This window comes from Taudactylus pleione, unplaced genomic scaffold (genome assembly GCF_031769625.1).
Source record: "Taudactylus pleione unplaced genomic scaffold, aTauple2 ptg000820l, whole genome shotgun sequence".
NCBI classification, from domain to species: domain Eukaryota; kingdom Metazoa; phylum Chordata; class Amphibia; order Anura; family Myobatrachidae; genus Taudactylus; species Taudactylus pleione.
Window position 1 is genome coordinate 2,593,677 of NW_028285222.1, and position 22,752 is coordinate 2,616,428.

Consider the following 22,752-nt stretch of genomic DNA (forward strand, 5'->3'; position numbering starts at 1 on the left):
GGCGCCGGAGCCAGTGAGGGCACTTCCGCGCGCGCACACCTGAAAAGGGGGCATGGCCATTGAAAAGGGGGCGTGTCTATAAGACTCGTCACCTTTTCGTCACTCTTGGGGGTGTGCCCGGCACTTACAGACACGCCGGGCAGCCCCCAAGCGCTGCTGACAGGTAGAATAGATGCAGGGCGCATGCACCCAGCGTCTATTCACCGGCGGTGACCGGGTTACCGCACATTTCCCCAATCGCGGGTGAAGACTGCACCCGCAGGCTGTCTTAGCAGTGCGCTGCGTGGTGAGGGCAGGGCGCTTTTTGCCCTCTAGAAGGAGGGCAGGGCGCAACCCCTGTCACCACCCACAAACGGCTTCTCCTATCACTCACTCTGCCGGGCTGTCTATGCGCAGCGCGTGAACGCTTCCCGATCTCTCGCACTGGTTCCACGCACGAGCACTGCGATGCGTACTCATGCGCACAATGCAAAAATCGTCCGGCTACGAGCGAACGCATCCTAGCGAGTGGGTCTGAATCAGGTCCCATGAGTGCAACTACGAATGTGGTCCTATCATTGTATTCATATCATGTCACCTGTCTGCTATAGAGAGATACAGTTGGGTGACGTATGTGTGATGTGTGTAATCTCCAGGAAGCTGAGGGAGGTGAAGTTAGATCGCTCCCACCCTGATGGGCTCGGACTTAGCGTCAGAGGAGGTCTGGAGTTTACTTGTGGCCTCTACATCTCCCACATTATGAAGGAAGGACAAGCGGACAACGCCGGACTCCAGGTGAGGTCGCTGACTGTGTAAGTCTCCGTGATCTGACCTGTAACTGCGCAGGGGACGCGGCGAGTAGCTGGAGATGGGCACGGAGGTACTGGCGGTCTGCGGAGAGGGGTCATGGTGGCCCAGTTATTGCCGCTATTTATGCGCCTGAATAGAAATGAAGACTTTACATGCACATACCTGGGCTTATGTAACTTTTTCCAGACTCTGGCGTGTACCGTACATTATGTTTTATTGCCACACATGGGAGTCTATATGGGGTAGATCAGGTGATTGGGGTCCCGCTGACTCTAGCGGTGCCGCAGACAGATGACACACTCATAGACTGTCAGCTGATCACTGGGTTTACATGTCTAAACAGATGTCTGATCAGGTCACTGCCTGGCACCTTGCTGCTGTGGTACCGGGCCCAGTTGTGTAATAATAGTATGTGGTCAGTATTGGTGCTATAGACTAGTGCCTGTTTGTTACAATGCGCTGTATCTGACCTAACTGTCTCTATGCCTAGAGATCATTTCCTATCATAGATTCCCCAATAGTGTCCTACTAAGGTGTAAGATGAATTTCTCTCTATTCCTATGTACATAATTATGTTTAACGGCATTGAGCTGTCTGGAGATCCCCAGCCTGTTGTGTGAGAGGGCATATAACCAGCAGAGTGCCTGTCTGTATTCTGATCATGGTTTTATGTCTATATGTGACCCTGTCTTGGACGATCCAGTTATGGTTGTTCATGTGTAATTAACCTGAGCTATTGAGGAACATAATGAGGGTTATTGACAAACAAGATGCTATTATTATCTTTTACATATAAGGGGCACTTAAGTAACTATTTTGTTTGTTTGCATCATATGAACTCTGTAAAGAGCTATGGACCGTTTTTTTGCAGCCTACAAGTTTAAGGTTATAAGTAAGTACAAAAACAATTTTCACAACTTTACATAAATACTTATACAGTGGGTCTCATTCAGACCCGCTCGTGAGCGCAGGACGCTCGCAAGCGGGTCGATGGTACCCAAATGCGCATGCGCACGATGGAGGCCCAAATGCGCATGCGCGAGACCCGGCGAGCGACGGGGAAGCCGTCGCTCGGGGTCTCGCACCAAAGGGGGCGTGCTGTCGATGGTGATTGACAACACGCCCCCTTTGGTGGGCGTGCCGGGGGCGTGGCTGCCCAGACGGAGGCGTTCCCATGGGAACGCCCACCGTCTGGGTCCAGCCCCACTGACATCACTAGTGATGTCAGTGGGAGTGATTTTGGCTCTAGAGCCAAAATCACTCCAGGGCCTGCGGCAACGAGACCCTACCGCAAGGGTCTCGTCGCAAGCCCGATGGTTGTGATGGTCTTGACCATCGCGACCATCATCATGGACGCTCGCATAAGCTGTGGGTGGTAACCCACAGCTATGCGAGCGTCCAAGAGGCCGCACCAATTTTAGGTAGGCCGGCCCTGATCCAGAGCGAGCGCTCTGGTCAGAGCGTCCGGCTCTGAATCAGGCCCAGTGTTCAATGACATGATTATGTAAGAGCTTACAATCTAGATGGGATATGGGTTGGCACAATAGGGAGAGAAGGGAAGAGTAGCGAGGTCTGAGACTGGGAAGTAAGGAGGAGGATTGGTCGGCTGAAATGAAAATTTTGAAGCCTCTTCTTAACCACACTTCTTGTAGGACTTTACAGAGCTGCCAGAAGAGCAGCCAGCGGCAGTGGGTTGGCGTTCCTGTCCTGAGGATCACCCATCACTGCTGGCAGGGAGAGGGCGAGAGACTGGAAAGAGGTGGGAATACAGGGAGCCAATCCTGTACAGATCTCCCATCACAGTGTCACTGGGAGAAAGAGAAGGGTGAAAAGCCACAGCTGGAGGTATATTGTCTGTTAAATTTGCGCATTGCTGTGGTCTGCCGGGAGGAGGACTGGGGCGGAGCCGCGGGAACAGAGGGGCCGACAGAGCACTGTGAGCTCGGCGGCTGCAGGAAGATTATTTTCCAGCAGGCACCAGTGGGCCTTTCTGACTGGTTGCATCAGATGCAATTGTGTCAGGGAAAGCTCGACCATGCCAGACATATGGATAAGGGAATGTTGGAAGGCTGGGAAAGCTGGGTGAAGGAGTAATTGGGAGTGAGAGGGCATTCCAGTGATTGGGAGCAGCCCAGGAGAAATCCTGAAGGTGAGAATGGGAAATGGTGATCAGGGAGGAGGGGAGGTGGCAGAATAAAGAGGGAGGAATTGAGGCTGGAGATGTAGGGAGGAGAACAGGGGTGGAGGGATTTGCAGCTAAGAGAGAGAGAGAGAGAGAGGTTTGAATTAGATTCTGAATGGGACATGGAGCCAGTGATATGACTGTCAGAGGTAGTGCGATGGGAGAGGATAGGGAACCAGAGAGGTGCAGATTACAGTAAGAGCCCTGGTTTGTGCAGTTACACTTTCTTGGCAAATTTCCCCAATGCCAAAAGAATATAAAATAAAACCATAATATATGGAGGCCCCATGTCTGCCTTTTAGATGATTGCTATCTTAAGCCGGGTACATATAAGAACGACATGTATCCCAGCCGACCCGACGCCTGACGGAAGGTTATATAGGGCGGCCGTACACACTGCACGACCGCATGTTATATTCCCTTCCATCCTACATTCACCTGCAAGCGTACGTCAGCCTGGTCGGCCCATCTGACGTGCAGCACATCAGAGAGAGACAATATTTCCTTCCAATTTGCCTCAAAACAACATCGGCCTATATATCGCCTAATGTGTACCCCACCTTAGTCTAAGGGGTCTATTTACTAAGCAGTGTTAGGAGACAGAGTGAAAAGTGATAAGGTGGCAGCCAATCAGCTCCCAACTGTAATTTTTCAAACACTGTGAGATGACAGTTGGGAGCTGATTGGCTGGCACCTTATCACTTTTCACTCTGTCTCCTAACACTGCTTAGTACTTAGACCCCTAAATGATTAAGTATTGTCTGTAAAGCACTGCATAAAATGGTGGCGCTATATGAATAATTGACCATAATAACTGGCAGGGGCTGGCTGGCAACTTTTAGCCTGGGGGGCAAATGCATGCAGGTGGCCCGGCAGAGGAGTAGCGTGTAGCCAAGGTGCCCGGAGAACGTGCGTGCTTAGGCCCCCTCCTTCCCCCCAAGTGTTCCAGGGAGGAGGCGGCTCCATATGGAATTAATGTAAAGTAAAAATAAAGATATGGGGCAGCCCCCTGTAGTTGTGCCCATATGCAGTGCCCCCTGTGCCCCAGGAGAGGACCCCCTTATACAGACCACCAGTAGTGATCCTCCTGTGCAGTGCCCCTTGTGCTCCCAGTAGTAAGCCCCTTATATAGTGCCCCCAGTAGTGGTACCCCCTATGCAGTGCCCCCATTAGTAGTCCCCCCTAGTAGTGCCCCCAGTAGTAGTTCCCCCCTTGTAGTGCCCCCAGTAGTGCTCTCCCCCTTGTAGTGCCCCCAGTAGTGCTCTCCCCCTTGTAGTGCCCCCAGTAGTGCTCTCCCCCTTGTAGTGCCCCCAGTAGTGCTCTCCCCCTTGTAGTGCCCCCAGTAGTGATTCCCCCCTTGTAATGCCCCCAGTAGTAGCCCCCCCTTGTTGTGCCCCCAGTAGTAGCCCCCTTGTAGTGCCCCCAGTAGTAATCCCCCTTGTAGTGCCCCCAGTAGTGGTCCCCTCCCACAGTACACACACACACACGTAATAAATAATAAAAAAAGACACTTACCTGAACTCCCGCCGCCGCCATCCGCTCCTCCGTCTGTCCTCCCGTCTCCCGGGCCGCTCTGCATTATGGGAGAGACGTCATATGACGTCTCTCCCATTACCCACTGCAGGAGCCGGAAGATGGAGCTGCTCCTGCAGTGGGCGCAGCAGCAGTCAGTGAGAGTCTGACAGACTCTCATTGGCTGCCACTCAAAACAAACACACAGCTGCCGGAGCCGGCGGCTGTGTGTTTGTAACTGTGTAGCGCTGACCGAACTCCGTCTGGTCAGCGCTACACACGCTGTGCAGCCTGTGTCACAGGGACACAGACTGCCCGCATGGCGCTGCGGCCCGGGGGGCACATGGCGGCACCCTGCCCCCGGCCCAGCCCGCCACTGATAACTGGACCTCAGCTACGGAATCACAATACCAGTCTGTTTTGAAACAAGTTAATGATGCGGCTCCATGGGAATAGCCTTGGCGCCACCTGCTGGAGAGTGCTTATAGTGCAGCAGCTACTCACTGATCTGCACACCTGTTCTACCAGCACAGCAGGAGTAAGGGCCGGATTCAGTTAGAGGCGAAAAGTGCCGTTTGGAGATAAGTTTCTGCCTGTTTTCAAAGTATCTCCATATTCAATACGATTTTGCCTAAGCGGAAAGTCAATGCATTGTAATAGGCGGAAAAGTATCTCCTATGAATAGCAGGTGAAAAAAAGTGCAAAATCGTTATTTTGGGGTGCAAACATGGGGATACGACTCAGAACCCTTGGGACAGCCCCCCAAAGGACAAATCTGCAAAACAAATGACCTCAGAACACCCCACACAAGTACTTTCGTTTTGGGGGCGAAAAAGTAAAAAGTTGGGGGACAACTATAAAAACTAGCGATATAGACTTCTTGGGGTGCTGTAAGGAGGGGCCAAGTGATTTTGGGATTGCAGGTGCATGTATGAGGGTGGTTTTTCAAGTTTTTTTAAAAGTTCACTTTACAGACATTAATAATATGCTAGCACCCATTTTCAAGTACCCCAAATTTGACAGGACCACTTACTTACACCAAAAAATACAGCTTTATGCCATTCTTCGCCACTTGTGTAAAGACGCTAATAAGAAACAACTTAAACTGCTTAAGTACCCCAAACACTTTTATTAGAGCTATTAGTACACATGTACATTGATTCCCTATGTTAGTGCAACTTTTTTTGGGGTACAGACTGATTTCCCCACTTCTGACAGTACTTTCTACCTGTTCCGCATTCGCGGTTTTCCGTTTTCGCCTGTTTAGGAATTGAATATGGAGAAAGCGGGGACGCGCACGTAAAGTTTCCGCCTCTGAAACAGGCGAAGGAGGCGGAAAGTCGGACAGGCAAAACTTTTCCAACGTTTCGCCTCTAATTGAATACAGGCCTAAGGACCTGAATCAGGGCCGCTTGCAAAAAGCCAGCACTCGCTCCGAATCAGGGCGGCCGCTTTTTTATTTTTAAGTCGGCCCCCTGGCCGCTCACTAAGCTGTGGGTGACCACCCACAGCTTTTGCGAGCGGCCAGGTGATGGTTGTGGTAGGGTCTCGTCTGCCGCAAACCCCAGTGAGCTTCTGGCTCTAATAGAGCCTGAAGCTCACTACTGACATCACTGGTGATGTCAGTAGGGCCGCCCTCAAACGCCTCCATTTGGCTAGCCACCCCCCCTCCCCGCCTACAAAATGGGGCGAGCTGTCGATCAACATCGACAGCCACCCCATTTGTAACGAGCACCGGAGCGAGTGAATTTGTCACTTGCTTCGGGGTTTTACGCGTGCGCAGTGCCCCACCATCGAGCCGCTTGCGAGCGGGTCTGAATCAGGCCCTAAGTGTGGCTGATAGACCTGAAGCTCCAGGACATGCTTACAATATAGGTCTAACAGATGAAGCCTAAAAAAATAAAAAATCTACCCCTCTTAATTGACTTTCTAATATTTTATTCAACTGATTACTGTGGTCTCTGCTGACAATGGAGTGTAATTCAGTTTAACAATCTATTGTGTTTGTGTCCCATGGCATATGCTCAGGGTCCTTGGATCCTTAGCTCAGCACTGGTGGTGGTAGGTACTGTATCGAGTGCTTCACCAGCCCATGGCTTTATCAGCGGAGTGCTTTTACCTTATAGCAAAGTCAGCAGATACAGACAGCTCCAGTTATGGGGCCTGATTCAGCAAGGAACGCATGTGCTTATACGCACGCAATCGGCCGATTGTTGCGTCCTTTGCATGCGTATGCATCGCAGTGTGCGAACTAGCTATTGTGATCGGGGCTACGCAGACTGATCGCAGAGTGATTGACAGGAAGTGCCTTTTGTGGGTGGTGATGGGGGTGGGGGGGATGCAGACGTGCCGATGCGTTCGCACACCGCTGCAGGGGCGTGCACAAATTAGTCACTGTGATGCCATGTGCGTGCGTGGAAGTTGGCAATTTCTAAGTAAGGTCTGGGCTTGTGCGAGTGTGTGTATGGGTCCGTTGATAATCGATGTTACCGATTAGTTTGCTATATTGCCAAAGGTATACGGATGTGAGTAAGGGGAAGTGAGCGTCCTTATGTTAGGCTGCGATCGCAATGCAAATGCAATCATTAGCATGTCACCGCTAATATTAGCAACTGCATTGCTTGTGTATTAGCAGAATAGCGATCCTTGCTGAATCAGGCCCATAGACGGTGGTTGAGGGTTTTGTATTAAAGATTGCAGAGTTCCATTTATCAGCCTGAGTTCAAAGACTAAACGAACAATGTACAGCAATGTGGAGGGACGTCTGTGATCCTAGACTCTAGAGCTCACAATTCAGCCCCTCCCCCTCTAATTCTCTTATATTCTGGGATATTTTCAAACCAATGAAATGAAAATGAACCTTCAGCAGTTTGCAGACTGTATATAATATTCTGGGGAATATGTAACAGGCTGCGCGATGTCTGCCAAATGTTTTTAAGGGCCAATCATTTAAAAGTCAAAACCAGGTTGTTTTTGACTCTTTAAATGCTTGCCTCTTTTTAAAGAATCATATAGACTCGCATAGGAACTTGCTGCAGGCTGTTACATATACCCCTCTGTCAGTTAATACGAGGTTCATTTTTCACAGTATTATTTTGGACATCCAATTATCGCTGACTACAAAATGGGTGTCATTACCCAATTCCAGATGATAGTGATATTAGGGCACTCCTATTTGGGGAGCACCCAGAAGCATTTTGCCTGATGTAGAGTAACATTGCCAGCCACCTGATAGTGCTTTATCTGCAAATACATCTAGTTACCCCACAAGCAGAAGGCAGATCATTATTCTAAAAAGTTCTCAGGCTGAAATTCCACCCCGAACTGTACTCTCTTCTACCGGGAACGACAGGATATGTAATATAATAATTTCTCATTGTAACGGCGGATTTATTCCCCTTCTCCTGGTAATTCATGTGTCGGGGGTTCTACGTCTTTGTGTCTAGAGATTGAAGTCTCAGCATTCAGTTGTGAACTGTTCTTCTGCTAATCACAGGTGTGTAATCTTGCACCCACCCTGGATAAAGACATTGCAGCCCCCTCCGCCCCTCCCCTGCCTGTCCCACCATGACAAATAAAAGTGAGATGCTATCACTTCATATTGTGACTCTGCTGAGAAATCGCTCAGTGATCTTCGTTTTATGAAACCATTTTGGCTCATTGTGTCTTTGCAGACAGTTCAGTGTCAGTTTTCTGTGTATTTCGCCCGCTGCTTGTTACCCCTGGTGTCTGGAGACCCTCTTGTGTTTATCTGCCATTGTCTCTTGCACAAAGCCCATCGAGACCCTTTATGTATGCAGGATGTGGAGTTTTGTATACACAGAATGTCCCTTCAAGGGGTGCATTTTATAGAACCACGTATGGGACAATATGGGCCCAGTATGCTTACATACTGTATAGAATAAGCTATAGACTTCGATGCCAACATCTTTGTATAAAGAATGTATATTGAAGCATGGCTTAAAGATGACGGAGACTGTAGGGTAACATAGATGGGAGGGGATGATGTAAATGGATGGCTCATGTATACAGAGTAGACGGTGACCTATAGATAATAATATATAGAGAACAGATGCATAAAAAGCCGACGGTGAAGATTTAGAGATAGACTTATCAACAAGTGATTTTCTCCTAATCACTCGTTACTAATCGTAAATGCTTCAACCAATCGGCTCCCAACTGTCGTGTGTTTGAAAAATGACAGTTAGGATCTGATTGGTTGGAGCACCATTTAAGATTAGTAACGAGTGATAAGACTATCACCCATTGATAAATATGGGCCTTATTGTGTTACGTCAGAATCCAGGCTACAGATGGCGGACAAAGCTTCTGGATTGCAGCCCGGTTTTAATGGACATATGGGACCGACGCAACCCCGTATAGCAGAGCGGAGACCATATAGACTGGACTATAGGATGTGATTCCATTATGGAGGTGTGAGGTAGTGATGGTATGGGGATATAGGGTGGACAGTATCCCGTATAGCAGAGCGGAGACCATATAGGCTGGATTATAGGATGTGATTCCATTATGGAGGTGTGAGGTAGTGATGGTATGTGGATATAGGGCCAGCAGTATCCCGTATATCAGACCGGAGACCATATAGACGGGACTATAGGATGTGATTCCATTATGGAGGTGTAGTTGTAGTGATGATATGGAGATATAGGGCGGACAGTATCCCCTATATCAGAGCGGAGACCATATAGACGGGACTATAGGATGTCATTCCATTATGAAGGTGTGAGGCAGTGATGGTATGGGGATATAGGGCGGACAGTATCCCCTATATCAGAGCAGAGACCATATAGACTGGACTATAGGATATGATTCCACTTTGGAGGTGTGAGGTAGTGATGATATGGAGATATAGGGCGGACAGTATCCCGTATATCAGAGCAGAGACCATATAGACGGGACTATAGGATGTGATTGCATTATGGAGGTGTAGAGGTAGTGATGGTATGGGGATATAGGGCGGACAGTATCCCGTATATCAGAGCAGAGACCATATAGACTAGACGACGTAATTGCATTATGGAAGTGTGAGGTAGTGATGATGATGATGATGATGATATGGAGATATAGGGCCAGCAGTATTCCCATATATCAGAGCGGAGACCACGTAGAGTGGACTATAAGTTGTGACATAGTGATAATGAGGAACCTAGGCTGGAGAGTATCCTGTTCAATATAAGTTGTGCAGATCCTTTATATGATAAAACTGATTTAGATTACAGAGGATAAATGTGACTCTTCTTCCCCTCCAGTTATTTGTTATCAGATGATGTGATTGCTATTACCCTTTCTTGTTTAAGATTGGAGATGAGGTGGTTCGGATAAACGGTTACTCCATCAATTCATGCACTCACGAGGAAGTCATCAACCTCATTCGCACAAAGAAGATCGTGTCCATTAAAGTCAGACGTAAGTTGTCCGGCACAATTGCAAAGTTCGTTCTGGCTTCCGCGGTTCCTGTAAGGCTGATGCCTGTCTCTTCTTTCTACAGATATCGGGATGATTCCGGTGAAAAGGTGATGGGCGTTTTATATCTGGAATCAAAAGCAATTGCTGATCCGTTCAAAATGTCCATTGATCGTATATATCCTGTACATCAACCCCTTCCCCCCTCTGTGTACTGTATCCATCTCTATATACTGTACACTATGGCCTTACCATCGTATATATTGTACACTATGGCCTTACCATTGTATATACTATACACTACCTGTCTTACCCTCCTCTATATACTGTAATATACTTTACACTACCCCTTACCACACTCTGTATACAATACACTCCCGCCTCACTCCCCTCTGTATACTGTAATACATTGTACACTACCCCATTATTTGATCTATGTACAGTACGCTAACTCCTCCTATATAATGTACCCAACTGCTTTACCCCTCTATACACTGTACAGTACCCCAGTTTCCTGTACAATACCTTCTTACCTCACCTCTATATACTGTACACTATCGCCTTACCCCCCTCTATATACTAAACAGTACACCCCTTTCCTGTACACTAACCACTACCTCAATCTATAACCTGTACATCTTACAATCCAAAAATATAATAAAAAATGTAATTGGCCACTGACAAAAATTAACCCTAGTGTGTTGTAAGCTCCACTGGGACAGGACTGGTGTGACTGGGCAGGTATTCTCTGTAACGCACTGTGGAATATCTGTGCGCTATAGAAGTCATTTTTAAAATAAATTAAATATGTGTTTGTGTGTGTGTAGATATATATTTTGGCAGTATCACCAGAGATGGCGCTGGTGAGCAGCACATTCTGTGTGTGGCAGGAGAGATCCGCCCACACAGGGTAGAAATACTAAATTTGGCCACACCTAATGGCTGCCTTGTGGAGAGAGCGAACGAGGCAGACCTACAGTCAGGCTGCATGTGGAATCAGTCCAGGGAGGACTGGCAGCTACATAGCCCAGTGTGCTTGGGGGCCAGGGGGTCTGAGGGGGTCATTCAGACCCGGTCGTTAGCGCCGATGCGCTCGGACCAGGTCGATGGCCCCCCACAGAGCATGCGCGCGCCGGTGCCGTCGTGCGCATGCGTGAGACCCGCTACGACCGACAGCGACGGTCATAGCGGGTCTCGATCCAAAGGGGGCGAGCTGTCGATGTTGATTGACAGCTCGTCCTGCTTGGAAGGCGGGCCGGGGGGTGGCAGCCCAAACGGAGGCGTTCTCATGGGAACGCCTACCGTTTGGGGGAGGCCCCACTGACATCACTAGTGATGTCAGTGGAGAGCTTCTGGCTCAGACAGAGCCAGAAGCTCTCCGGGGCTTACGACAAGGGAGACCCTACCCTAGGGTCTCGTCGTAAGCCCCGATGGTCGCGATGGTCTCTGACCATCGCGACCATCACCGGAGCGGTCGTTAGAGCTGTGGGTGTTAACCCACAGCCTAACGACCGCAACAGAGGCGGGCGGTCAGGATGCAGGCGGCCGTCCAGTTCCTGAGCGACCGCTTGCATCCTCCGACCGCCTCTGAATGAGGCCCTGAGTCCAGACCTGCAAGAGGCAGGGAGGACCGAAAAACTCTAAAGACTGTATACATTGAAGCAGCTGGGCTGCAGGCTGGGGAGGCCAGAGCCTATACCTGGAGGAGACAGGGAAGGCCACCAAGAAAGACTGTGTATGTTACTCTGCTGGAAGCAGATTGTGAGACTACAAGCAAGCCAGGAGCTTGAACGTGAGCAGGCCGGAGCCTGTGAGAATACCTGTCAGAGACCGGACTGGGACTTTGACACTGAGAGACTGTGCAGATTAGCTGCACCATTATAGTTAGGGGCGAAGAAGTGAGGTAGTTGCCCTAAAAAGGGGCTAGGCTGTTCATTATTTTCTTTTAATTTTTGATTCCCGTTGATAAGTAAAGCACCATTCCACTTATTTAACTGAAAGCTGTGTTGGATCCTGATTGAGCACCATAAACACTGCACCACTGACACCCATCTACCAGCTAATTACCCCATCTTCTCCTGTGTTCCCAGCTTGGCAGAGGAACCCCTGAAGTGGCAGTACGCGGACCAGTATGTTGCAGAGACGGAGGTAAGTGTGTGCATTTCTATCTATATTATATGCATTAATATCCCTCCGGCCTTATTCTAAATATACATATATATCCCAGTATCCCTTACTCTGTATATGCACTTGTTCCCTACTGACCTTATATTATACGTGTGTGTGTGTGTGTGTGTGTGTGTGTGTGTATAGGTAGATATGTAGGGGGATAGGGAAGGGCATTTTGTTTACACTGTCGCCTACTAGGACTCAAAGGTCAGCTTGTATAATACTGTATAAAATGTATTAAATGTAGCAGTCATCTGTAATATTGATTTATTAGCAGTTATTTATCTAGCGCACACATATTCCACAGCGCTTCTTCTTAACACTGTCTTATAAATCCCCCAGTATATAGCCAGGGTGTGTGATCTTATTTTCGGTATGTGTAAAGATTGCTATTATAGGCCGGCCAGCCAGCAGTGAAGCCGGTTGCACCATTTGATCTGTTAGTGATGATGAGTCCATACAGCCACTGGGGTTGGGTATGGGATGCTGGCGCTCGGGATTCCAGCGGTCAGAATACCGGCAGGGTTAGGATACAGACACTGTAAGTCTCCTACCCCTAAACCGAACCCTCCCTCCCTGCAGCCTAACCATAACCCTCCCTCCCTGCAGCCTAACCCTCCCTCCCTGCAGCCTAACCATAACCCTCCCTCCCTGCAGCCTAACCATAACCCTCCCTCCCTGCAGCCTAACCATAACCCTCCCTCCCTGCAGCCTAACCATAACCCTCCCTCCCTGCAGCCTAACCATAACCCTCCCTCCCTGCAGCCTAACCATAACCCTCCCTCCCTGCAGCCTCACCCTCCCTCCCTGCAGCCTAACCATAACCCTCCCTCCCTGCAGCCTAATCCGGCAGCCTAACCCTTCCTCCCGGCCGCCTAAACCCGTCCCCCGGCAGCCTAACCCTCTCTCCCTGCAGCCTAACCATAACCCTCCCTCCCCCCCGGCAGCCTAACCCTTCCTCCCGGCCGCCTAACCCCAATCCCCTCCCCCGGCAGCCTAACCCTCCCTCCCTGCAGCCTAATTCAGCAGCCTAACCCTTCCTCCCGGCCGCCTAAACCCGTCCCCCGGCAGCCTAACCGTCCCTCCCTGCAGCCTAACCATAACCCTCCCTCCCCCCCCCGGCAGTCTAACCCTTCCTCCCTTCAGCCTAACCCTCCCCTGCAGCAGCCTAATCCTAACCTCCCCCTAGTGCCTATTTCCCTGGTGATCTGCACATGTGCTGTAGAGTCTGGCACATCGGTATAGTCTACTAGTACCCAGAGTGTCTTAATAGGCTCCTCGGTGTACCAGAGGTTCTGCACTGTATCCTGACATTTTTACCGTAATATACAGATTTTCCTGCCTTTTCAACGACTCTCACGCACAAACAACAAAACCGTGAAAATGGACTGTGATTTTGGATTTGAATTGCAAATGAAAATAGCAGTGCAATTTTGCGGCGAAAACGGGTCGCTAGACCCAACTCTCCTCTAATTCAGTCACTTGTGTAATTGTAAAAAATACCTAAATTGGCAGGGGGTTATTTTAAAGAATCTAATAATGTAAACTAATGCCGCATACACACTAGACAATAAAAGTGAACGATATAAATGATAACGATATTGTTCAACAATATATCGTTCATATCGTCTAGTGTGTATGGTCCGAACGACCAACGATGCGCGCTCCCGCCTGTCGTTAATGATAACCCCAGTCAGCTGTACTTGCAACCCAATCTGGGGATATCGTGAGCGATGCCATGCCACCTTCCCCCCACCCCGCCGTCGTTGGTCAGCATCATCAAGTGTGTATAAACTTGTCGATGTTGACTATGTTGCTGCATACATACATCGTCTAGTGTGTATGCGGCTTAAGGCAAGAAACCTACTGATTTGGAGATCAGTGAATACATCATTTAATCTACTTTGATATTTTATTAGACCTTAGGCTGCAGCAGGAGATATCCGTTACCATTAACGGTAAACCATGCAGGGTCCCTGATTGTCATATATTTTTGAGGTGCCTGGAACATTGACAAACTGACGCTAACGTCCGTATTCAATTAGCCCTGAACATTGTTCGGGCACTAATGGATCAACCTGGGCTATCCAGATAGCCCCCCAAAGTGCCACCAGTCGCTGGCAATTATCATGGGTTTTTTTGTGCCCCGAAAAAAAAATCTACAAAACGTGAACTTATCACGGATCCTATGTGTTTGCGGCCGAAATATCCTATTATTTCGGACAAAATGATAGGATATGGAAAATAAAAACATTGTCAAAAAACGGAGATTAGCGGGGCTAGTTGGATACACACTGGTCGCTTTACATTACTCTAATATTCTAGATCCCTGTATGTTCACAGAACATATCTCATTGGATCCTATAATCTGTTAGCCACATTAAACCAGCTTTAGATGAATTCTATGCAGGCATTCCCCGCGCTGTAATAATAATTGGATCTGTACATCGGCTGGCTGTTTATTACAGTCTCCTGTTCCCCACACTATCAGCCGGGATTTATCAAGTAACTGGAATGTAGCGGAATGATCTGATATTCTCAAGCATGAGGCTTTTATTGCATAGAACGTTCCGTGTGTGGGAATAATTCCTTACATGCTTTCTACGAAACCCCAGAACTTTAATCCCCCACAGAGCTCGTGTGCTTTAATTCTGCCTTTTGTCTGGTGCAGGCGCCACTAATTCACAGACTGCTATTAATAACATACTGTGTATCAGGATTTGCGTTGGCCCCTTGCTCCTGTGGCAGAATGCCAGGTGTGGAGACCCCGAGACCCCAAATACACACGTTTGTTACTGTATGTACCCCCGAGGGAGGTCTCTGAGAATAAGACATCCCCCTCCCCCCATGAATAAGGAGTAGTTTAGACGTGCCATCTGGAATATGGTATTTTATTGCACAGCTCCCTAATCATGGCCAACAAGGAGCGTTATCGGGAGAGTAGAGCTGTAATGTGTATATGTGTGTAGATTGCAATATTTACTAATAGACTCGTACCTGTCCCTTTCTCCCTGTGTCTGTAGAGAAGTTATTGCTGATCTATGTTCTGTCCCCGCAGGACGGGAAGAGCAGTGTCGCAGGGCTGGCGTCCACCGGCGGCAGGGACCTCAAGGAAAAGAAAGTCTTCATTAGCTTAGTGGGCACCACGGGCATGGGATGCAGGTGGGTGCTGTAAGTGAGCCGGGCACATTGATCCACGGTTTAGACGTTGTGGTGCAGCTGTAAGAATTTGTGATTACAGAGAATGTATTCTCATTACTAGTTAGGACACCGGTGTCAGGATCTGTGCTGCAGTTAGATCACCAGGAGTTAGTACTGATGTACAGTGTAGTGAAGTGGTGAGAGGGACCTTGGGAAGCTGCAAGTTTTGTTTGGATTGCCTTGTGTACAGATGTGTCCTCATACAGCTAGCCTCAATATGCCATGCGGCGCGAGCCGTCAGGTCAAGTGCGATTCTGCTAGCACCGAGCATCTTTTTCATCCGGAAATGCGTCTTAGTTGCAATGCAGTGTGACTAAGAAGCACCAGGAGACATGATAGAGATATGTGGCATTGTGTCAATGTGATATGCAACATTGTATATCTGTGTGCGACTCGGTTTATGCAGCACAATGGAACTTGGTGTGGGAAGAAAGCCGCGGCTGCTGATTCAGACTCGCACACAGATATGCAAGTGTCACATATCACATTAATCATTGCAGTCTTGTGGTGTGTCTTAGTCACATCGCATTGCGGCTAAGAGGCATTTCCGGGTAAAATACGCAAAAAAACAAGCCGCGTCTTAAGGGACCTAGCTTTTTGGGGCTCATGGAAGGGTCTATATGTCAACAGCAGAGTTGCAGGGCGCAGCCGTGCTCCCGGAGAGTTGCAGGGCGCAGCCGTGCTCCCGGAGAGTTGCAGGGCGCAGCCGTGCTCCCGGAGAGTTGCAGGGCGCAGCCGTGCTCCCGGAGAGTTGCAGGGCGCAGCCGTGCTCCCGGAGAGTTGCAGGGCGCAGCCGTGCTCCCGGAGAGTTGCAGGGCGCAGCCGTGCTCCCGGAGAGTTGCAGGGCGCAGCCGTGCTCCCGGAGAGTTGCAGGGCGCAGCCGTGCTCCCGGAGAGTTGCAGGGCGCAGCCGTGCTCCCGGAGAGTTGCAGGGCGCAGCCGTGCTCCCGGAGAGTTGCAGGGCGCAGCCGTGCTCCCGGAGAGTTGCAGGGCGCAGCCGTGCTGGAAATTAGAGAGAGCTGTAGTTAGAGAGTTGTAGTGAATACACAATGAAAGCGGTTAGATTTGCAGGTAACATCAGTTAGAGAAATTATAGAGCGTAAGAGAAGTTACTGACGTAAGTCTCTCCATCCACCCCACCCCACCCCCTGCCTTGAGTGTGAGTTTTTGCTGTGATGCGACCTCTCCTACCTTGTGGATAAGGATCATTTTGGATATTGGATGATTAAGATGTTATGTCGGGTGTTTAATATAAACGTTATATCTTTGCAGCATTTCCAGCGGCCCTGCCCAAAAACCTGGAATATTCATCAGTAATGTTAAACCAGGCACCTTGTCTGCAGAAGTTGGCTTAGAGGTAAGGCCTGGTGCTTATTACAGAGAATTCCCTGGGTGCAGACTCCTCCTGATTTCTGCTGACAGTTGGGATTTAGAAACATTTTACATATAAATCTAGTAGATCCATAGATAGACCTGCCTCATGGAGTCATGTACCTGTATTCCTCTGTGTAATGTCTATGGGACATGGGCCTGTATATCTGTCCTGTCCACCGCATGTGCCAGGAGGTTCTAGGCTGAATTACTCCTCCGCAAGTGATTGTGACCAAGACGAATGGAAACCTCTTTGTCTGCCCCATCCTCTAACTTGCTGGATATATGATGGGTAGCCCTGGGCACCCAGAGCAGTGATACTTTTATTTCTGTCTGGTCATTAACCCCAAATTGTAGTTGTTGTTATTTTTTAAAGAAGTGACTATATAATTAGAGATCAGAGCTACGTAAAAGAGATGTTCTATGGAATGTCGTAAAATACACTGCACCCCATGTAGGATAGGATGATTGAGTACATGGGGTCCGGACTATAGATAGACAGATAAAAGGTCGTCAGTATCTAGATAGACACCAGATGTTAGACAGGGACAAAAGGTTGACATGGAGGAAGGTCGACAGGTACAAATGGTCGCAAGGTTGGCACAAAAATGGTCAACATAAAATTGCAGACAGGAGGGAGGGTTAGGCACTAGAAGGGACAGGTTAAAGTTAGGCACCGAGGGGAGGGTTAGGGTGAAGATTAGGGTTAGAAAAAATAAAAGTGGTGGCCATTATTTGTGTCGACCTTGATGACCATTTGTACCTGTCGACCTTTCGTGTGTCGACCTTTGTCCTTGTTGACCTTTTAACAGTCTATCTTTTATACCACACCCGAGTCCATGGCCCATGTATCACAGCTGTGCTCAGATCAATGCTTAATCCAAATCAGCCAGTCAGATGTTTGCTCTCTTTAGGACCCTTTTACTTAAGAGGGATTGGTTGCTTGAATGCAGTTAACATTTTAAATCTGAGTGCAATGGTTTGTAAACCACCCTTAAACGTGGACAGCTGAAAATCCTACATCTGCTGCAGCCAGGCCCCATATCCCTCCCCCTATTGGTGCTGCAGGTATCAGGACACTTTGGATACTCCATTATAACCCGTGTGACCAATGATGTCTACTATATGTTATTTCATGCCTTATGTTACTTATCAGTCTGCCTCCATGTAGCTTCCGTCACACCCCGGCAGTCCCTGTGTGTATTACAGTGTCCCCCTCTTAGATCTGCATAGAACTTGTTACAGGTTTAGATTTGGTTACTCTCCACTGTTTCATCTCTGTTTTCACTGCAAGGTCGGTGACCAGATCGTGGAGGTGAATGGCGTGGATTTCTCCAACATTGACCACAAGGAGGTAAATTTTCCGCTAATCCAGAATAACCAAATAGGCGTGCGCCCCTCTCGTAGCCGGGGATACAGTTTAAACCTGACTGTGAAGATGGTACCTGTGATAATTGCTGATGCTCTGTCAACGTAGCACTGTATATTATACATGTCCTTGTCCTGCATAGCAATGTATATTATACATGTCCTTGTCCTGCAGAGCAATGTATATTATACACGTCCTTGTCCTGCATAGCAATGTATATTATACATGTCCTTGTCCTGCATAGCAATGTATATTATACATGTCCTTGTCCTGCAGAGCAATGAATATTATACATGTCCTTGTCCTGCATAGCAATGTATATTATACATGTCCTTGTCCTGCATAGCAATGTATATTATACATGTCCTTGTCCTGCATAGCAATGTATATTATACATATCCTTGTCCTGCAGAGCAATGTATATTATACATGTTCTTGTCCTGCATAGCAATGTATATTATACATGTCCTTGTCCTGCAGAGCAATGTATATTATACATGTCCTTGTCCTGCAGAGCAATGTATATTATACATGTCCTTGTCCTGCAGAGCAATGTATATTATACATGTCCTTGTCCTGCAGAGCAATGAATATTATACATGTCCTTGTCCTGCAGAGCAATGTATATTATACATGTCCTTGTCCTGCATAGCAATGCATATTATACATATCCTTGTCCTGCAGAGCAATGTATATTATACATGTCCTTGTCCTGCAGAGCAATGTATATTATACATGTCCTTGTCCTGCAGAGCAATGCATATTATACATGTCCTTGTCCTGCAGAGCAATGCATATTATACATATCCTTGTCCTGCAGAGCAATGCATATTATACATGTCCTTGTCCTGCAATGTATTTGTATTGTACGGTTAGTCACTTTATTGGTTATGTACTCTGTAAGGCGCTGCGGAACACTTGTTGCGCCATATAAATAAACGATAATAATAATGTAGAGAGGGAAGAATTATACAATGACAAACGCAGTGGGCGGGGCTGTATTTAATTCATACCCTATTGTTCGGAAACGGCAAAGTGCCTAATTTAAGATTTATATGACTCCATTGAATCGTAATTAGTGCTAATGGGGAAAGTCTCATGTGAGTTTAGGACAGTTAGTCAGGAGTCCATGTTAAACTATTTCTGTCTCTCCATACAGGCAGTGCGAGAGTTAAAAAGCAGCCGGACGCTGACGCTAACTATTGTAGCTGGCTCGGTGAGTTATGTGACGGCGCACAAGCATTATCTGTGTTCTGGTCACCATGTAACATAGCATATAACACAGCTAGATGTATGTACACCGTGCCATCCCCGTTGTTGTCACGTGTGTCATGCTATGATGTATTATTGTTTTATATTGTCTTATATTAATGGTTACAGCTATTTTCCACGCCAAGTTTCATGGTGCTTCGTATTCGGACTCAGTCGCACACATGTAATAAAGTATTATGCACACATAATAATAATAATAATAATAATCTGCACGTTGCACCATCCACAAGGAAAGTGACCGTAGCTTCTATCCTGCATGTTCCTGACCAGCAGAGGGATCTCCAGCCACAGGCCCCAGCTGTGTAGTGCATGTATCCAGTGACTATTGCATGTATCCAGTGACTGGTTTTGTGCTAACGTGACCTGCTCCACGGACCACGGGTTGATCGTGCCAGAGTGACATGGGCCCAAGTCCTGACAGGCACCAGCTGTGCCCATTACAGCGTTTTGAAAGCTGGAAATGTCACGGCTAATGCTGCAGCAGTAATGACATGTTTATTTCCCTTGGAGATGACATCATCACCCTGTATCCCCCCAAACTGACCGGGATAACGAGGTCTTGGTGTGGATCCAGCAGAAGATGACATGTTCCGGATGTTTATAGTCTGTGACTGTTGTTAATAAACATTAAGAAGGAATTGATCCGTGTAGTCGGCAGAAGCTATTCCTTCTTATACAGTCACTTTTCTGTAGTATTAGTTCTAGATCCTGACAGAGCTGTTTGTTCTCTTCATTGTTTTAATCCTCAAACTGCTGGGAGAGACTGTTCCATGGATCTGGAAATTATTGCATATCTTCTCTAATGGGTTCTGTTTTTTTATGTCCTTTTGGATGTCGGGGACCCCCAGAGAGCTACACTTGGAGTGAAGTCTTTTCAGTCACACTTGCCCAAAGCAACTTCATGTCCACTCATCTACTCCTCGCTTGTGGTCTCCTGGTACATAAATGCTGAGGGTCCCAGCTGGGCAGTCTCCCCCACATCCTGGACTAAGGTCAGGCCAGGAGCTTTCTACAAGAAAGGAACCTGGAGATGTGTCCTTTCCATGGAGGATAGAATACATGTGTATATGTGTGATTAGAGGATTCGGACTTTGGAGATGGATGACGCTTGGGGGAATGAAAAGTCTTGAGATCAATGGGGAAGTGTTGGTGAAAACCTGTGATGATCTGAGGGTGGTGACTTTACCTGGAGGAGATAGTCAATTCGGCTGACCACCCTTCAGAACAGCATCCATTCTTCTAGGTGCACTTGCACAAAGTCAGGGATTTTGTAGGTTTATAGTTCAGTCTATGATTTACCAATCGTACCAAATAGGTGATAATTTCTAACTTCTAACCACAGCCCCCTGCGTCACACCACAGCCCCCTGCTTCTCACTCCTGGCCCCTGCATGTCACCAGGGGTTGGGTACCGGATCCTGGTGGTCAGAATCCCGACGCCGGCATACCGTCAGGGTTAGGATGCTGACACCTAACGGTCCGTATCCTAACCCTCTGCCTACCCCTAACTCTCCCTCCCACTAGTGCCTAAACCTAACCTCCCCACACCTTAAACCTAACCCTCCCCCTTTTGCCTAACCACACTACTTACCTTCGGGATGGTGTCTGCATTCTGAACGCCGGAATCCCCAAGGTCGGTATTATGACCGCATCCCATCACCGGTGTCAACACAACCCCCACTGCTGCTGCCCCGCAGCTGGCTGGGGCCCGGCCACTGGGATGTGCTGGGAAGGGCAGGAGGATCATGGATGAGAGATTTGTGTTGCAGCTACCGTAAGCATTATCAGCAGCATGCTCCTGGGGCTGGGGCACCTGTGCATATTTCTGCAACCTCCATGCGTACTCCGCCCCAGCTGCAGAACATGGCGATGAGCAATGTCCTCTTTGCACAATGTACCCTGTATTTTTTGGGCTTCCTGTTGAGCTTCCTCACCGTGATGTCCCTGTCCGAGAACAACGCTGACTTCCATGGGATGTGCTTCCTGTTCACCAAGGGCGTGTGGCTGAGTGGGGACATCATGTTGGGGAGGGAGCACTTCACAGTGGAGGAGTGGTGGCCAGAGTCCGCCTGTAGGTTCAGCATAGGGATGGAAATTGGATTCCAGTGGTTACTAACCATCAATATATTTTTTCTTCCGATAGTAGTAGTGTTTTTAACATTTGATGGTGGCGGTCTGATGTTTGCCACCATCGAATGGAAATCATTTGATGGTGTTCCGATGTTGGGTGTTAAATTCCTGCTAGATATGCCGTCCCTGGCACCTTCCTGGCTACGGCGTCTGCATCAGGGCATCTTCATGGGTTTGTTGGAGGCTGTCTCTAACTCTCTGTCTGCCTCAGACGTGAACTCGTCCAGTCCCTGACTCCCCTCTCTAGGCTGCTGCTGAGCACCAGGGCACATTGCCAGCTCTGATTGGCTCTAGATTCAGATGCTGTCTTGCTGTTTTAGCACCATAGGCATCCTCTGCTTGGTGCAAGATTTTTGCTCTGTGTCTACTTCACTAAAAGTGTACTGCTTGGCTCCCATTTGTTACAGATGAATAGTTCATGCACCTAAACCTTCATCGACCAGCGCCGTACAGAATAGTGAAATTCCCATCCAAATTAGTGAAATTCCCATCCAAATGGTTCAAGAAATTACCCCGAATGAACACATAGACCCCTCAAATGGGAACTATATTATTATATAGAGTAATATAATTTTTTGTTTTTTTATCCTCAGGGTCGGGAGCTCTTTATGACGGAAGACGAGAAGATCATGGTACAGCGGCGCCATGAGCTGGAGCGGCAGGAACTGCTCCGACAAAAGAAACTCGCTATGGAGACCAACAAAATACTGAAAGAGCAGCAGGAGAAAGAGAAAGTGTAAGTACCCCATTAATGCACTGGTTTCCCCTTAGTGGCATTCTGCACTGTTTCTCCCTTAGGGGCATATTCAAAATATTTTTAGAGTATTCTCTGAAAACGGGCGTTTTTGGGGGATGCCTGCAAATGTTAAGGATCCCTCGAATGTACCATGGAGAGATCGCAGCAGATATCTCTGAAGTTAAAATCCAAATAGAAGCGTGGTTAATAAAGAGTTCAAAATGCATGGGGTCCCCCACCCCAAATCCGTAACCTGGCCCGGACCGCTCGGCCTGCTTCTGCTGATTAAAATGGTATGCAGCATTTTCTATATTATATGTATCTGCATGCGAAATGCTACGTTACAATGTCACAGCCGCTGACACCGTAACGTAGCATTTCGCATGCAGATGCGGTCGCACACAGAATATAGACATGCCGCATATCACATTAATCAGCAGAAGCTGCGTGTATGTCCTATTCCATCACTTTACAAATAAGACTCACTTGAAGGTAAAAAGTTGCACGAAAAGACGCTTGCTGCTTGCAAGTCACGGCATGGGGTGTAGTAGGTATTACCGCCGGACGCAGGGCCAGCGGTTCATATCCCAACAGCGGCA

The 22,752-nt window shown here is 48.1% G+C and overlaps 1 protein-coding gene across 1 annotated transcript in view; it reads left to right on the forward strand.

Annotated features, from left to right (window-relative positions):
• USH1C (USH1 protein network component harmonin) overlaps positions 1-22,752 on the forward strand; it is a 126,302-nt gene that overhangs the window by 49,536 nt on the left and 54,014 nt on the right. The window contains exons 4-12 of the mRNA XM_088458270.1: positions 636-774; positions 9,802-9,910; positions 9,993-10,017; positions 11,998-12,055; positions 15,135-15,238; positions 16,549-16,633; positions 17,942-18,001; positions 19,176-19,232; positions 22,011-22,153. Of these exons, the coding sequence (XP_088314396.1) occupies positions 636-774; positions 9,802-9,910; positions 9,993-10,017; positions 11,998-12,055; positions 15,135-15,238; positions 16,549-16,633; positions 17,942-18,001; positions 19,176-19,232; positions 22,011-22,153 (780 nt within the window). The remainder of the gene's footprint in view (positions 1-635; positions 775-9,801; positions 9,911-9,992; positions 10,018-11,997; positions 12,056-15,134; positions 15,239-16,548; positions 16,634-17,941; positions 18,002-19,175; positions 19,233-22,010; positions 22,154-22,752) is intronic.